The sequence below is a fragment of the Sinohyriopsis cumingii genome, chromosome 6 (assembly GCF_028554795.1).
Source record: "Sinohyriopsis cumingii isolate HCF-2022 chromosome 6, ASM2855479v2, whole genome shotgun sequence".
NCBI lineage: Eukaryota > Metazoa > Mollusca > Bivalvia > Unionida > Unionidae > Sinohyriopsis > Sinohyriopsis cumingii.
The window spans coordinates 17,880,256-17,898,806 of record NC_142966.1 but is presented as its reverse complement, the minus strand read 5'-3'; the positions used below and the strand labels follow the sequence as shown (position 1 = coordinate 17,898,806).

Sequence of the window (18,551 nt, the reverse complement as noted above, 5' to 3'; positions counted from 1 at the left end):
ATGGAAAAAAGGTTTCCGATGAAATTGTGTATCATTTTACTTCCATTTAGAAAACAGGGACTATTAATATTTTGTTATAGTTATTTTCATATGTCATTTATGATTAATGAATGAGTAGAAATTCATCACTGATCAATAGGCCTGCAGTTGAATGAATGTTTATATATTTGTATTATTGCACTATAGGCAAATCACAATTTGATATACCAATGGTATTGGTATATCAATTTGCTTTATACCAACACTTTAAATAGCATGTTATTTTTAAGGGATGTGGTGTGTGTGTGTGTGTGCATATATATATATATATATATATATATATATATATATATATATATATATATATAAATTCTGTTATCCCAATCAGTTGTTTTTAATGCTGTATCCTTTATCTGGGACCAATAACTGGCTAAAAAGAAACAAGATTTTTAAGAGACATATATATATTCAGCATTATCTCTAGAAGTTCAAATTAAAAAATATAATCAAGACTGTGGAAAGCCAGCTGAGGACTTGAATCTAATTAAAAAATGATTTTGTAGGTACAGGTACCTATATGGCCTATATACAATAACTTCATAGAGTATCTAACAATAGGCAGAGTAACTCTCCACCAAATCACCTGTAATTAACAAGGGTTTTGAGAAATCTCAAATGAAGATATAGTACTGAGCCAAGATCTCCTGCTTCCTTGTCTGTTTGTATTGTATTTCTTGGGATGCAGAAACAACTGATTTCATGCCAATAATATGCCCTTTTCACTCTGCTCTGCTAATGTGCTTCTATCAAGGACAATTAATGTGAAGGTAACAAAAATTTGTGGTGAAATCATTAATTAACTGACTTCTGCTGCTGCTTTGTTTTAGCTTCTTCCTCTGAGCAATGGATCAGGGACAAAAATGTTTAAAGACTATCTCAATGACATAAAATAAACATTTAATAAATATGTAAAAAAAAGATCTTGTACCACTGGTGTGATATAGAAATTTTATCATGTATGGTAAAGGTGTAATGTCTACATATGTCAAAGTCACAATGCTAAAAACATTTTGTGTTTGATTTCTAGAAGGGTGAATCGTTTTTTTTTTCTAAACTGTCTCCAAAGCCGAGAAATTTATATAATTAAGTGCTGACTATTACAAATTACAATTTGACACTGATCTACATTCTTGTTATACTTTCATATTTCATAGTACTGTATTTACAAAGAAATGAAGTGCTGGGCTGGAAAACACTGAAAATTTGCTATGAATCTAAGTAAAGAATGTAACAACATTGTACATAAATCCAGATCTTTCCTTATACTTTGATTAAAATTCTGCTAAAGCGACAAGAAATTTTCTTTGAACCTGACAGTCTGCTAGACATATGATTAAGATATTATGCATAAATGCATGCACAAATTAATGCAAGACATTCATGAGTATGCTGAAACAACAATTAACTGTACTTGTGCTCACACCTTCATGCATGTATACAGATTTTCCCTATCATTGTAAATGGAGAGCATTCCTGAACCTTCTCAATGCTTTTAAAGTGGAATACAAAAAAAGATCAAGTATAGTACCTGCCACAAAACTTTTATGTCTGCCATTAATCCTGCAAGTGTTGTAGGCAGCTGCGCATTAGCAACTTTGATGGAATTGTTTATGACAAAAAACTATAACATTTTTCTGTACCATAAAAAGTCACCTGCTGTAATTATATTTCACTATGTGTATAGAGGTGAAACTGCTTTTATCTGAAAGACTAAACTGAAGAAATTTTTACAAGTATTTTTGGTTTAAAAAATATATAAACGGCTGAATTGTCTAAAAGATGGAAGACACAAAATACATTAATTACTGGTAAAGTAAGCATTGACTTCCTGTTAGGAAGGAGTAGCAGTAACAGATCTCAAGATAGCATCAATGGCAGCCATATCCACATTTTCATTGGGGGGGGTCTCTATATCTCACAGACAGTCTTTTGGTTAAAATCACATGCCAATTTGACCATCCATCTACAGAGATGATGCCATGAATTTATCTAAAGGGGAGATCTCCCTATAACCAAAACAAAGGGGGAGTAGAACAAAAACAACAATAAAACAAACAAAGAGTCTCTCAGAGGGACTTACAGTCTATTGGCGGAAAAAATTTCAAGACAACATCTTTTCATCTTTTTAAATCCAGAGTGTTGAAACTGTATCTGATATTCTTCAGTCTTCAAAAGATTTTCAAATTAGCTACTGTGGTGGGCATACTGGATATCATTTTGGCACCTGTCATTTAGGACCAATCAAGTGTCATTATAAGTCCTTTGGTGAAAACCCCATGTAGATATGTCTTTGTTTTGGAGAAGTAATATGGTAATCATGATGTTCATACTGTGGGTGGTGGGTGGGTGTGTGATTTGGATTTTTCAACATAGCTTTAACACATTTTCAGTCATACCACTATGATGTCTGCAATGTGGCAGTTTATAGTGATGTCTAGCACAGAGCATCATGCCGCAGTCATGTAGCATGATGTCCCACCCAGTCACATTATCCTGACACCAGGCTGACAAGTCCTAACACTAACCTCTTAATGCTGAGTGCCATAATTATAAGTCTTTGGTAAAACTCTGCCACAACCTCCCACTTATCAGACTGGCACAGATCCTATTAGGACCAAGTAGATATCATAATGAAAGCACAAAGTTGATATGACCAGACATTTAGAAGTAGAAATATAAACAAGATTTTCAAAATGGCCATTGTGGTTGCTATGTTACAAGCCAGATCTGCACCGTTTCATACAGGACCATCTAGACACTATCTGAAGTCTTTTACTGGAAACCAAATGTTGATATGACCATTCATTCTGGTGAAGTAGTGATACAATTTTCAATATAGCCACTGCATTAGCCAAATTGTATGTCTGAGTGGCACAATTTTCATTAAGGACAAAATAGGCATCATAAGAAGTCTTTTAGTGCAACCTCTATGTTGCTATGCCCGTCCATTTATGCGGGTTAGTGGTAACGATTTTCAAGATGGTCAATTTTGTCCTCATATTGCATGTGCAAATGCCAACATTTTCATTTAAGACCAACCAGACATCATAAAAAATCTTTTAGTGAAAACCCAATGTTGATGAGACCTTCCCATTTATTAGGTGTAGCAACAACAAGATTTTCAAGATGGCTGTTATGGAGGTCATATTGGATGGCAGCACAATTTTTAATAGAAATCTACAAAGTGGTTTAAGAAGAGGAGCAGTAACAAACTTGTACTAACACTGTGATGGATGCCAGATGGCTGATGGATAACAAGGAATCCCATAAGCTTTTCTGGCTCATGACCAGTAGGGTTAAAACAAAGCTACAGGACAAAACCACACAACTCTTGTATGAATCATAGTACAACATTTTGCCCCTATAATTTCAGTCAAAGGTGATGCAGACTGACCCATGGGCATAATAAACTTACTTTGATGTATTTAATGACTTAAAAATGCATCTACATAAATCTTTTCTGAACTGCCTCTATTAACAATTGCCAAGACCGAAGCAGAAATAAATCTGACAAGTTTCAATCTATGACAGTGAGAAACATTTGTAGAGAAATTGCTGGTTCAGCAAATCTGTAATTTGCTGGGATAAGTTAGGCTTCCAATGTTAACATCCTAAAGTATCTGCAACACAAACTGAATTAGACAGAACTTTGGCATGACTCACTTTTAAGATACTCAGAAGCATGAAATTCCAAGGCTTGTTTACTCCTCTTTAATACCTCTGTGTAAAGTAAGCAGGTAAGAAAGAGCCAATGCTGGTTTAATTTAGTAGTCAGTGTATAAAAAAAAAAGACTTGCTGAAAACATCTTCCTTTAAATATGAATTTGTTGATCAGTGTACAGGATGTAGGTCAGAGAGTCATGAGAAAGACAGTTTGATAGGCTACAGCTAAGTGATTAGTAAGCATTTTTTGTATGGTATATGTAGTTTATAAACCCCAACACTTATAAGGAAAATGCACAGCACTGTAATTAAATCTTTGGAAAATTTATGTGAACTGGCAGGTATTAAAAAACCAATGATAAGTAAGAGCATCATAACCTTTTAAGTTTATAAACACATGCAGATGTTTCTGATTTAAACCTGTTGAAATTTTTGAAAAACTGACAAACGAAAATATACTACTTTTATGAGAGGAAAAAAAAAATTCCTTCACTGCATTTTAAAAATCTTAGCAAAGTGAAATAAGGCATTATTTATAAAGAAGTATGGGAATGATCAAATACTCTATTGTTTGCTTACTATGAGAAGCATGGGAATGATCAAATACCCTATTGTTTGCTTACTATGAGAAGCATGGGAATGATCAAATACCCTATTGTTTGCTTACTATGAGAAGCATGGGAATAATCAAATACTCTATTGTTTGCTTACTGTGATTATATTCTTCCAAATGTGCAAATAAGAAAATTGAAAAATTCAAAATATTGACCTTTGACCTTTTGTTCCATTTCACTTTAGAATCTTGCCTGCTAAAATTATGTATAAAATTTAAATGACATTCTCAAATGTATTGTGACATAAGAAATATCCTTTTTAAACATATGAATAGTTAATTCATTAATACTTTATCCAGTTACAAATACTGGCCAGTCAGACAACACTGTAAATGCTGTTTATAAATACATGTATTTTGTCATTATTTGGCATTTGAATGTAACACTACCTATTGACATGCAAATGCCAAGAGCCAAAGGCATATATAACATTTCACTCCAAACATGTCTGCAAGATTTCTGCTTTCTGACTGGTCCTATGAACCCAAGGGATGATATTACTTCAAGTATATTGAATTCCTACTATGTCTGCAAGATTTCTGCTTTCTGACTGGTCCTATGAACCCAAGGGATGATATTACCTCAAGTATATTGAATTCCTACTATGTCTGCAAGATTTCTGCTTTCTGACTGGTCCTATGAACCCAAGGGATGATATTACCTCAAGTATATTGAATTCCTACTATGTCTGCAAGATTTCTGCTTTCTGACTGGTCTTTTGAACCCAAGGGATGATATTACCTCAAGTATATTGAATTCCTACTATGTCTGCAAGATTTCTGCTTTCTGACTGGTCCTATGAACCCAAGGGATGATATTACCTCAAGTATATTGAATTCCTACTATGTCTGCAAGATTTCTGCTTTCTGACTGGTCCTATGAACCCAAGGGATGATATTACCTCAAGTATATTGAATTCCTACTATGTCTGCAAGATTTCTGCTTTCTGACTGGTCCTATGAACCCAAGGGATGATATTACCTCAAGTATATTGAATTCCTACTATGTCTGCAAGATTTCTGCTTTCTGACTGGTCCTATGAACCCAAGGGATGATATTACCTCAAGTATATTGAATTCCTACTATGTCTGCAAGATTTCTGCTTTCTGACTGGTCCTATGAACCCAAGGGATGATATTACCTCAAGTATATTGAATTCCTACTATGTCTGCAAGATTTCTGCTTTCTGACTGGTCCTATGAACCCAAGGGATGATATTACCTCAAGTATATTGAATTCCTACTATGTCTGCAAGATTTCTGCTTTCTGACTGGTCCTATGAACCCAAGGGATGATATTACCTCAAGTATATTGAATTCCTACTATGTCTGCAAGATTTCTGCTTTCTGACTGGTCCTATGAACCCAAGGGATGATATTACCTCAAGTATATTGAATTCCTACTATGTCTGCAAGATTTCTGCTTTCTGACTGGTCCTATGAACCCAAGGGATGATATTACCTCAAGTATATTGAATTCCTACTATGTCTGCAAGATTTCTGCTTTCTGACTGGTCCTATGAACCCAAGGGATGATATTACCTCAAGTATATTGAATTCCTACTATGTCTGCAAGATTTCTGCTTTCTGACTGGTCCTATGAACCCAAGGGATGATATTACCTCAAGTATATTGAATTCCTACTATGTCTGCAAGATTTCTGCTTTCTGACTGGTCCTATGAACCCAAGGGATGATATTACCTCAAGTATATTGAATTCCTACTATGTCTGCAAGATTTCTGCTTTCTGACTGGTCCTATGAACCCAAGGGATGATATTACTTCAAGTATATTGAATTCCTACTATGTCTGCAAGATTACTGTCACCTGAGCTGGCCCCAGCACCACAAGGAATGACACTAACTCAATGTCTAATGCTGCAGTTCATTTGTTTTTGTTTTTTGGGGGGAAATTTTTGGCAATTAGGGAAAAATACACAAGTAATTTCATTATTTCTTTCCTATAACTGCGCTCAACAAAGGACAGCATTGAAAATATTTTAAAGGCATTTTGAAGCAACCTCCATAAATACATGAGAATGCATGCGTACGTGTCTGTACACCAGTGTTCATATATTCAAACTAGAGATTGCTTATCATACTGGTGAGTAACTTGCTTATCATACTGGTGAGTAACCTCAACTTTAGAACAACATGACTGAGAAGTCAATTCAAAGCTGAACGAATCTTTTGGCCTTAGACAACTTATTTGAATAACATAAAACCTTAATTTTGTGTCCTACCTGAATAACATAAAAAAACTTAAATCAATGTCTTACTTGAATAACATTAAACCATAACTCTCTGTCTTACCTGAATAACATTAAAGTTCAACTCCGTGTCTTACCTGAATAACATTAAACCTTAAATCTGTGTCTTACTTGAATAACATAACACCTGAACTCTGTCTTACTTGAATAACATTAGACTGTAACTCTGTCTTACCCGAATAACATTAAACCTTAACTCAATTTCTTACTTGATTAGCATAAAACCTCTACCTTGTGTCTTACTTGAATAACATTAAACCGTAACTCTGTCTAACCGGAATAACATTAAACCTTAACTCTGTGTCTTACTCAAATAGCGTAAAATCTTTACTCCATGTCTAACCTGAATAACAAAAAAACATAACTCAATGTCTTATCTGACTAACCTAACACCGTAACTCTGTGTAACTTGAATAACATAAAACTTAACTATATATGTGCTGTACTTGAATAACATAAAACCTCATAAACTGAGAAATTTGCCTTTTAAGGTAACGGAATGAGTACAATATGATAAGCAAAGACAAATTCTAAAACAGACGTTGATTCAACACAGAATATATCTATATGGATATGAATAGGTCAGCTACATTAGGAAAAACCAGGATGCCATCTGATTCTTTCAACCTGTAACCACATCCAAATTTTAAAAAAACATTTTTTCATATATTTCCTGAATGACATTATTATTGCACTGATTTCATCTGTATTTCCCATTCATTATCTAAATCCTGAGAAACAAAAAGAAATAACCATTACTACAAACACTTGACTTTAAGATATCTAACATATAAAAAATTGAAATGAACATTACTGTAATGTTTGATCAAAATGGTTTAGTTAATGGGTTCGTTTTGATGAATGGTTTAGTTAATGGGTGCATTTTGATGACGTCACCAAATCTGAATATTCCTTGCGTATTTAATCACTTGTGCATCGAAACTGCGCATAAATTACAAATGTAGCCACTCCTTGACGATTTGTTAAAAAATTAAAAAATCCTTGTTAATAGGAATAATAAAATGATTGGTAAAGAAATAAAAATAAGACAGAGTGGCTCTAGACCTGCAAGTTATTTTGGTTGTTTTTCATGTGGAGGGAACCTCGAAGAAGAAGTCCTCAGAAAACAAACCACATGTCTTCTGTAAATGAACTCATAAATAAGCCAAGTCTCTGTACACAGTTCTGTTGGGCTTGACTTGAATGGTGAAGATGATTCTCTACCTTCTGGTTCACCTTATCTAGACCTCCCCACCATTCTTATCTGTTGCAGCAATTAACTGGTAGACCAGCCAAACAACCAATTAGACTGGTTCTCAAAGTTTCTACACTGGTTCCATGATGTAGTCAGACAAACCACAAGGAATAAAATTGGAAGAGACTTTTATTGATGATACTCTTTTCACTTAGCAACAGAAATCAGAAACAAGCACATGTGAATATACAATAAAACCTGTCTTGAAAGACCACTGTTATGTAAGACCACCTGTCTTGAGACACCTTATGATCAATGCACAGATTTATTGAATATATAGTGTTATAACCTGTTATGAGAGACTACCTGTCTTGTGAGACCATAACTTTTGGCAGAAGGGGTGGTCTTTCAATACAGGTTCTATTGTAATCTCAAAAAGGTATAATTACTAGGCTACAATAGTATTATGAATAACTAAATTATCTTTAAATTGAAAATAAATGTAATTTGGGGAGTGGATGGGGTAGAGTGGCAAACAAAGAGAAAGTTCATTCTAACATCAAAATGACACAAAATGAGTTCCCTGATGGTAGAAAGGATTAACACAGAATCAATATATTATCATTTGTTAAACTTTTGTTTCGGATAATATTAGAATCTTGCTCAAATTCATGATGAGTCTTTACTTCAAGGTAGCCATACTAGTCTGCTCAGCTTGCTAGACTCATCATTATTTCTGACTGTTGGCTAGTCTATAAGCTAATATTAAGCAAGAACAAAATAAATAAATATAAAACTAGATATGTTTCCATAGAAACAGATGCCCCACCACAGTGCCCAAATTGATATAAAAGCAAACTTTAACAGATATTTGATGGAAAAACAGATGGATTGGTGGACAAGGATAAGACTTTTATGGCGGGCAATAAACATGCTGAATCATGCTTGCCATACTTGTACAAGTTTACTACATTTATATTAGTATACATATCAATCTGTATAATCGTCTGATCGTAGCAGGTTTTGGTGATGAATGTGAGCATGTACTGAGTTCACATTTGTGATGTACCAAACTTTTTACATTTCATGGCTGCAAGAAACCATGAATTTCAAGACCAATGAAACTTCTGTAAAGCAATTAGAATCCTTCCCAAATCCATGATTTTGCGTTAATGAAAATGTCTTTTTTGTGTGTGCAAAAGCATGAAAATCGATGTACACAAAAATAAATGATGAGATCATATTATCATTATCTATAGTTACAAATGGAAAACAAAGTCCTTGGCATAGATCATGAAATTCAAAAGCTTAACAGCTTTGCTGTAGAATTTTATTCCAAAGAGTTTTTTGAAGCACACTTATTGATAACCTGTCTGCTATATTAACAGAAGCAGTTTTTCTTTATTGGCCAGGAGACACCTAATTTGATGAAAGTACCAAACTAGTGATAAGTTGAGAAATATCAATAATTGACAGAAGGAAATTGTTATCTATGATAAATCTGTACAATTATGTCTTACTGTGCAAAAATGCAATGTGCTGAAGTGAGGAATCTCAAGGATGACGAAAAAGATATGAAACTAGAATATTAAACAAATATATCATGGAAGTCAGACAAGGGAATCCACATCAAAATTGCTGATGGTGATAAGATAAAGTTCATACAGAATTTAAGGGGGTCCTGACTTGAACTGTAGGAATTCTCATTGGCACCACAGGAATAATCTACACTGATAATCACCTTGAATAGCAGAATAGGTTTATCATTACAGAATTCACCCAGCTAGTGGAAAGTAGGAATCCTGCAGATAATGTCATGTCTTGCAATTTTAACATGAACAGATAGTGATCATTTAATTCTTAAAAAAATGAAATGGTCTACTGTCTGAAAGGAATTTCCAAGAATTCAACAGAAGACCATTTCTTAATTTTAACTGCTGAATGTTGAAACTATCTCTGATAAGATTTGTATATTATCTGCTATTGTGGCCATATTGGACAAAATTTCAGCACTGCGTTCATTTAGGAAAAACTAGGCATTATTTGAAGATACTTGGTCAAAACCCTGTGCCAAAATAACTATCCATTCTCTAGATCTAGTGAGATTTTTGAGATGGTCATCATGGGAGCCATATTTAACAAAAGACTGGCACCATTTTCATTTAGGTGTAAAAAAATATCATACAAAGTCTTTTGGTGAAAAGCCAATGATGATAAAACCATAAATTTTGCTGGAGTAGTGATATGACTTTTTAAGATGGCCACCATGGTGGAGTAGTGATAGGATTTGTAAGATGGCCACCATGGTGGAGTAGTGATAGGATTTGTAAGATGGCCACATTGGTGGAGTAGTGACAGTATTTGTAAGATGGCCACCATGGTGGAGTAGTGACAGTATTTGTAAGATGGCCACCATGGTGGAGTAGTGACAGTATTTGTAAGATGGCCACCATGGTGGAGTAGTGACAGTATTTGTAAGATGGCCACCATGGTGGAGTAGTGATACAATTTGTAAGATGGTCACCATGGTGGAGTAGTGATAGGATTTGTAAGATGGCCACCATGGTGGAGTAGTGCAGTATTTGTAAGATGGCCACCATGGTGGAGTAGTGATACAATTTGTAAGATGGTCACCATGGTGGAGTAGTGATAGGATTTGTAAGATGGCCACCATGGTGGAATAGTGCAGTATTTGTAAGATGGCCACCATGGTGGAGTAGTGATAGGATTTGTAAGATGGTCACCATGGTGGAGTAGTGACAGTATTTGTAAGATGGCCACCATGGTGGAGTAGTGATACAATTTGTAAGATGGTCACCATGGTGGAATAGTGCAGTATTTGTAAGATGGCCACCATGGTGGAGTAGTGATAGGATTTGTAAGATGGCCACCATGGTGGAGTAGTGACAGTATTTTTAAGATGGCCACCATGGTGGAGTAGTGATAGGATTTGTAAGATGGCCACCATGGTGGAATAGTGCAGTATTTGTAAGATGGCCACCATGGTGGAGTAGTGATAGGATTTGTAAGATGGTCACCATGGTGGAGTAGTGACAGTATTTGTAAGATGGCCACCATGGTGGAGTAGTGATAGGATTTGTAAGATGGCCACCATGGTGGAATAGTGCAGTATTTGTAAGATGGCCACCATGGTGGAGTAGTGATAGGATTTGTAAGATGGCCACCATGGTGGAGTAGTGACAGTATTTTTAAGATGGCCACCATGGTGGAGTAGTGATAGGATTTGTAAGATGGCCACCATGGTGGAGTAGTGACAGTATTTTTAAGATGACCACCATGGTGGAGTAGTGATAGGATTTGTAAGATGGCCACCATGGTGGAGTAGTGACAGTATTTTTAAGATGACCACCATGGTGGAGTAGTGATAGGATTTGTAAGACGGCCACCATGGTGGAGTAGTGACAGTATTTTTAAGATGACCACCATGGTGGAGTAGTGATAGGATTTGTAAGATGGCCACCATGGTGGAGTAGTGATAGGATTTGTAAGATGGCCACCATGGTGGAGTAGTGACAGTATTTGTAAGATGGCCACCATGGTGGAGTAGTGATAGGATTTGTAAGATGGCCACCATGGTGGAGTAGTGATAGGATTTGTAAGATGGCCACCATGGTGGAGTAGTGACAGTATTTTTAAGATGGCCACCATGGTGGAGTAGTGATAGGATTTTTAAGATTGCCACCATGGTGGAGTAGTGATAGGATTTTTAAGATGGCCACCATGATGGCCATAACTTGAAATCAATCAGATCAGCTTCATTTTTATTCTGGACCAACTAAATACCATAAGAAGTGTTTTGGTGAGATGTCTTTCCATTTAGGATAGCTTCTTTTTGTGATGAGATTTTTAATGTTCAAGATGGCTGCCATGGTGGCCATACTGAAAATGAAATTAACATCATTTTCTTCTACAACCAACTAGACACCACAATCTGCTTTTTGGTAAGACCCCATCTAGATATGACTTTTTGTTCAGAAGAAGTAGCAAAACAACATTTTCAAGATGTTCAATTAGTACCATTTTCATTTAGGAATAACAACCGTAATAAGAAGTATTCTGGTGAAAACCCATGTAGATATGACCATCCATTCAGGAGGATTTTTTTCTCAAGCTGTTGGTGGTCATATATAAACTGTCAGAATGACATCATCTTTTCAGCAGGACCAATTAGAATCCATAGTAAGTCTTCTGGCTAAAAACCCCATTCAATATGACTTTACATTCTGGAGAAATAGATTTTAAAGACAACTGCCATAGTGGCTATATTGAATGTCAGATAGTGAAAACCACAAGTTGATAGGACAATAAATTCATGACGTATAGTGATAACAAGTTCTTTAACACATTAACCCCTGGAGCTTTTTGTCATTTTTGCCTGAAAATTGAGTAGGAGACACATTTTGAATGCTATTTCTGAATAGACTCGAAAACACCAAATCCCCGGTCATCTTTCAATAACATACTGCCTAGTTGTGTTAGAAACATCGTTTTTCATTGGCTATTTGACGTGCACATGACCAGAAGGATAAAATTTGGAGTTCTTTTTTTTTTTTTTTTAGCTAAACAGAGCCATTATTTTTGTATGGACACCACTCTTTATTCCAAATGCCTATCTTATTCTACTTTTTGCAAAGGCTCATCTATCTGTTTCCAGTTCATACTGGTTTGCCTTAGATCTGAGACCAAAAAGTCTAAAATCTGGACACATAATCGGATTCCGACAACGGGCGAATTTTGGGTTAAAAAAAAGTCGGGTCCAAAAAAATGAGGCTTTTCTAACTGTGTTTTGTAGTTCAACTAGATATTCCAGATTATTTGGTATCATTGTAGAGCTACATCTGTCTACCTTTCTATAATACCACCCACTTTAGTGTATCATGCATGACCATGATGCTACAGAGCTTGGCAGTAGGCTACTACCTCCTGCCCCGTAAAGTCGTTACTAGGGGTTAATGTGTTAAAGAAGACCAGTGTTGTGGCCCTATTGGATGTTGGAGCAGCACCATTTTCATTTAGAATCAACTCATACTTGAAAACATGTCACTCTAAACACATAGTTTTACACCCACCCCGACTGTGCTTCAAAAAACATGATTTTCAGTAATCTTAGAAAAAAATATGAAGGGGAGAGAGATATATATGCCCATAACGTGCAGTATGGATAAACAGTTAACAGTCCTGCTTTGAGCAATGAATATCATAAAAAGCAATTGCACAAATGACGGACAAAAAAAAGGTTATGAAAAAGTAATAAATTCTCTGTCCTGATAGATGAATCTAATGAGAAAGGTGAACAGACCATTGATATTTGGATGTGGGTGTACGACCTTGCCATGAAGTTTTAACAAAGTTTGTAGTACTATCTGCATGTAATATCCAGACAAGGCAGTTGTTGTTATAGGTTTAATGTCATTTTTCAGACATGGCGGCCAGTGTATTTATGGTGGATGGAGAGCCTCAAGAACAACTATCAACCCACTGGAAGCTACTAGTAAGCTCACTCACATATCCATGTTATTCAAGCCAGAGACTCAACTCAAACCCAGATAGACAGAGAGATGTCAGTGATTCTGTAAAGGCAAGCACCTTAGACCTCCTAATAAATAAATTTCTTCACTACACAAAATGCAAGCCAACCACAAAGTTTGGTCAAGAAACTTGCTCTAGAATGAAAGGTTATTTCTGCAAAACTAATTTTTCTTAAAGCCACAATCAATCTGACCTTTGAACATTTGACCTCAAAATCAATAAGCCTCTTTCATACCTTAAGTGCAGGTCCTCCAGACTTTTGTCAAGGTCAAGAATTAGTCATATTGCAAAACTATTTTTCTTCTTTCAGTCATAGTGACACTCACCTCTGATATTTTAATCTCCAAATCAACAGGCTTCAATCAAAATCTAGCTGCAAGTCATCAACAAACTTTGGTGAACATGCATGGTCAATACTTGAATTCTTTGTGCAAAAAATATTTCTCATCTTTCAGTCATAACGATCTTGACCTTTGACATTTTGAATCCAAAACCAATGTGTCTTCCTTATACCAATGCAGGCCATCCACAAAAGTTGGTGCAGGTATGCGATTAAGAATTAATGTCAATCAGTAACCTTGACCTTTTGCCTCTGGAACTGATAGGGTTCTTCCTTGCTCCAAACGCCAGCTATGCATAATGTTTGATAACTGATGTTGAATGACTCAAGTTATTGTGCAGAAACAAAATTGGCAATCGATGGACAAACACATGAATGGACATTGAAACATAATATCACCATGCTTTTTATGGGTGTATAAAAAACATGCAGGGAATTCGGGAACTCCATCCTAAGCTGCAGTCTGAATCTCTATACTTTTGAAGACAAGTTTCATGTTACAAATGCTTTTCTTGCTGACTCAGTCTGGACTGTAACATGATTGAAAATGCAATACAATCCAGACTGTGCAGAATTCAAGTCAGTGGTAAGAAACTTGCATATTATTACTTAGTTGTGGGCACCAAATGTGTATATGTGTGTGGGTGCATGTGTGTTTGAATAGAGTTTATTGCCACATATCCTGGATAAGCACAATGAGATAATTCTATACAAATCAATGATTTCATGTTGCAAGCACATGGGAATAATTCTACACAAATCTATGATTTCGTGTTGCAAGCACAAGGAGATAATTCTACACAAATCCATGATTTTCATGTTGCAAGCACATGGGAATAATTCCACACAAATCTATGATTTCATGTTGCAAGCACAAGGGGATAATTCTACACAAATCCAAATTTCATGTTGCAAGCACAAGGGAATAATTCCACACAAATCCATGATTTCATGTTGCAAGCACAATGGATAATTCTATACAAATCTATGATTTTATGTTGCAAGCACAAGGGGATAATTCTACACAAATCTATGATTTCATGTTGCAAGCACAATGGGGCATAATTCAGAAACACAATTCAAGAATATTTAGTCTTGGCCTACTATCTGCATGGGCAGACAGTAATTTTCTCATAGATTTGTTTTTATCCATTTATTCAATTTTCAGTTTTGTGTGAAATCAGTCAATCACAGTCTACTTTCCACTTCATTAAAGTAATAACACAACTGGCAATGACTTGTACATGACAATCTGTTCAGCAAATGTTCTTTATGGAGTTAAAACCACAAGATTACACTGAGCAATAAACTTGTCACATAAAGCTATTTTGAACCTAGTAGCAAAATAGATATTCGATCCTCTAATTTGGGATTCCATCAAAGCAAAGTGCAAGTAGAAGTGTGTTCACAGAAAGCAGATGCCCTATCACAGTGCCCCAAGAACTGCTGTAATGCAAAACTAAACCAAACTGTGGATTAACAAAATTTCATACCACTATTGTGTTGACTGAAGCGTAATAAAAAAAACGAGAGAACGATCAGTGTTGCTTGGAGTTAGTATCAACATTGGATTTGACATTAATGCTAGACATACTTGTACATTTTCAAAATTTTGAAATGAAAGAATTTTACAATACATTCACATTTTGAGTGCCAAGAATGTGCACAATTTACGTAGATCATCAGTAATTTCTGAGGATTTACTGTTCTCAATTATTTAATTTGGCAGCACAAGTTTTGCATCAAGAATCCATTAACTGTGTGATAAACATTGAGGCATTAAATTGATGGCAATTCCACACCACTCTACACCATTCAGCCCTGATTTGCTACTAAAGCAGTATGTGTAACTGAAAACTAAAGGCAGATGAGAAAACTGCTAAGGAAATTCATTCTGCACATGTATCTTCAAACAAGAAATTGCTGGACATGTTGTTTCAATGCAGAAATGAGAAGAAAAAAAAGAGATTAATTTTAGACAATACTATAAATTTTAGTTTTAAGATAATACAAACTTTTAAATATCGTCCCTCAAAGAGCCTTATTCTCATCTGGCTATAAAGAATTTCCTGGAATTCAAGATACATGTACTAACATTTCTTCCTTCTGCTGAGTGTTTAAACTTTTTCTGAGAAACAACAAGTTTTTTAAATTATCTACTGAGGCTGCCACACTGGATTTAAGACTGGTACCATTTGTATTTATAACCAACTAGATGTCATTATAAATCTTTTGGCCAAAAAAACCCCCATCTGAATACGACTATCCATTATGGAAGAGTATAGCAATAACAAGATTTTCATGTTGGATCCAAGGTGGACATAACAGATGTTGGATCACCATATTCATTTTGGACCAAGTAAACTTAATAAAAAGTCTTGCTGATGAGAACCCCATGTTTTTATGACCATTGATCTAGGCGGAGTACTGATATGATTTTCAAGATGGCCACTGTGGTGATCATACTGGAGGAGATCACATCAGGACCATATTCAATTTAGATGAACAAGAAATTATGTCTTCGGGTTCAACCTCATGTTGATATGAATTTAAAAATTTAAGCAAAGAAGAAATAAACAAAAAAAAAACAGATACTGATCAGTGGGGCATCACGGTACTGCAGATAGTATTTTATCAGTTCATGCATATCTCAGATCTGTCATTATATAATGAATTTCTCAGATCTGACAGTATATGCATTTCTCAGATCTGTCAGTATATCATGCATTTCTCAGATCTGACGGTATATGCATTTCTCAGATCTGTCATTATATCATGCATTTCTCAGATCTGTCATATCATGATTTTCTCAGCTCTGACAGTATATGCATTTCTCAGATCTGTCAGTATATCATGCATTTCTCAGATCTGACAGTATATGCATTTCTCAGATCTGACATTATATCATGCATTTCTCAGATCTGCCATATCATGAATTTCTCAGCTCTGACAGTATATGCATTTCTCAGATCTGACATATCATGCATTTCTCAGCTCTGACAGTATATGAATTTCTCAGATCTGTCATTATATCATGAATTTCTCAGCTCTGACAGTATATGCATTTCTCAGATCTGTCATTATATCATGCATTTCTCAGCTCTGACAGTATATGAATTTCTCAGATCTGTCATTATATCATGAATTTCTCAGATCTGTCAGTATATGCATTTCTCAGATCTGTCATTATATCACGAATTTCTCAGATCTGTCAGTATATGCATTTCTCAGATCTGGGTATGTGATATTTGTTTTATGGAGAATTTAAGCAAAAAACAAAGGTACTGATCTGCAGGGTAGCAAGTAAGTGCAGATATACATCTGTTCATTTTTTGGTTGGGTGTACATAGGGTGTGCATTATCTGCAGGGAAATACAAGAAGTACATAATCCACTGTTACCTTGTAGTCTGGTCCAATAGGTTTCTTGCACTCCTCACAATTGTGGGCAAAAAGTTCCTGGTAGCAGGGTATACAGTAGGGATGTTCCTCCTTCAGGATGTATCGGCAGGCAATCAGCTTTTTGTCACAGTGGTGGCAGGCCAGGTGGTCCTTGTGGTAGTTCTGATCCATGGCTTTGGTGTACTCACTGGAAAATATCAGCTGAAAGAGGAAAGAAAAAAATGTATAGTGAATGGCAGTTTAGAGATATCACAGGCTCCAATTCATAGTTGTAGTGTTTTACCTGGACAATTTCAGCTCAACAAAAAAAAGACAGGAAAGTTAACTGTTTGTTCTTGGGCTAACTACATTTATGGTTGGTTGATTGGTTTTAATGACACTTTCAACACATATCATGTTGGAGAAATGAGAACAAAGTGCAATATGCATGAAAACACTGAGACAGTTGACCCTGGCTGGCCTAAGCAGGTATCAAGGCTTTGACCCTTGATTGACAAACTGGATGGTTTACCAAATGAATTATGTGGCCACCTACCACAATTATTGATTTTTCAGCATAACCTTATGTTTCATCAGAGCCACCAACATATGGACAGATGACCCGAGTGTGATTCATATTTTTATATGTACAAGATAAAAAAAATAGCATAGTTCAAGTTACTTCGATGAAATTCTTCATGAGCTGCTAATTTCTGTCATCAAAATGCAACTAGCAACAACAACATGCAAGCTGAAAAATGAAATATTTAAAACTACTATAAGACAATGCCTGATGCAGCTGGCCCAAAAAATGTTAATGATTTCAAGATAAGACCATTTTTTAAATTGTAACTTCTTTGTACTGAAACCCTATCTGATATTCATAAGTCACATGATTTTCAAATTAGCCACTGTGGCAGCCAGACTGGATCCTAAGATCAGCACTATTTTCAGTTAGGATCAACAAGATATCATAAGAAGCCAATTCTGGGGGAATTGCAATAATAAGATTTTCAAGATGACTGACATCGAAGACAATACTGGATGTTAGATCGGCAACATTTTTATTTGGGACCAAAAAATAACATAAGAAGACATTTAGAAAAAAGATATGAAATAAAAATAAGATTTTCGAGATGTCTTCTACAATGACCACATGGGATGTCTCAGCTTAACACCATTTTCTTGGAGGACCAGTTAGACCTTGGAACCATTTCAGGGTCATCTTCAGAGTAATTTAGGAGTATGAATATTAAATGGATGGACAAATAATAGATGTCAGACAATAGTCAATGAACAATGGACAATAGAAAACAAGTCATCACATAAGCTCTTCTGGTCTATTACCTGTAGAGTTAATAACCAAATTTCAGTGGTCACCTTGATGTTGATTTATTCAGTTTATAAATATGGTCTCACTAGTAATTTATAATAAACAAATGGGGGCCCCGAGTGGCCGAGTGGTCTAAAGCACTCTCCGTTATGGATCACTGCCATCTCACC

The 18,551-nt window shown here is 35.5% G+C and overlaps 1 protein-coding gene across 5 annotated transcripts in view; it reads right to left on the bottom strand.

The window, feature by feature from the left end:
- Nucleotides 1-18,551, bottom strand: part of LOC149796437 (four and a half LIM domains protein 2-like) — a 279,497-nt gene that overhangs the window by 17,410 nt on the left and 243,536 nt on the right. For all 5 annotated transcript variants that reach the window (XM_089961113.1, XM_089961115.1, XM_089961116.1 and 2 more), the window contains one exon: nt 17,070-17,270. In XM_089961113.1, coding sequence (XP_089817239.1) covers nt 17,070-17,270 — 201 coding nt within the window. The remainder of the gene's footprint in view (nt 1-17,069; nt 17,271-18,551) is intronic.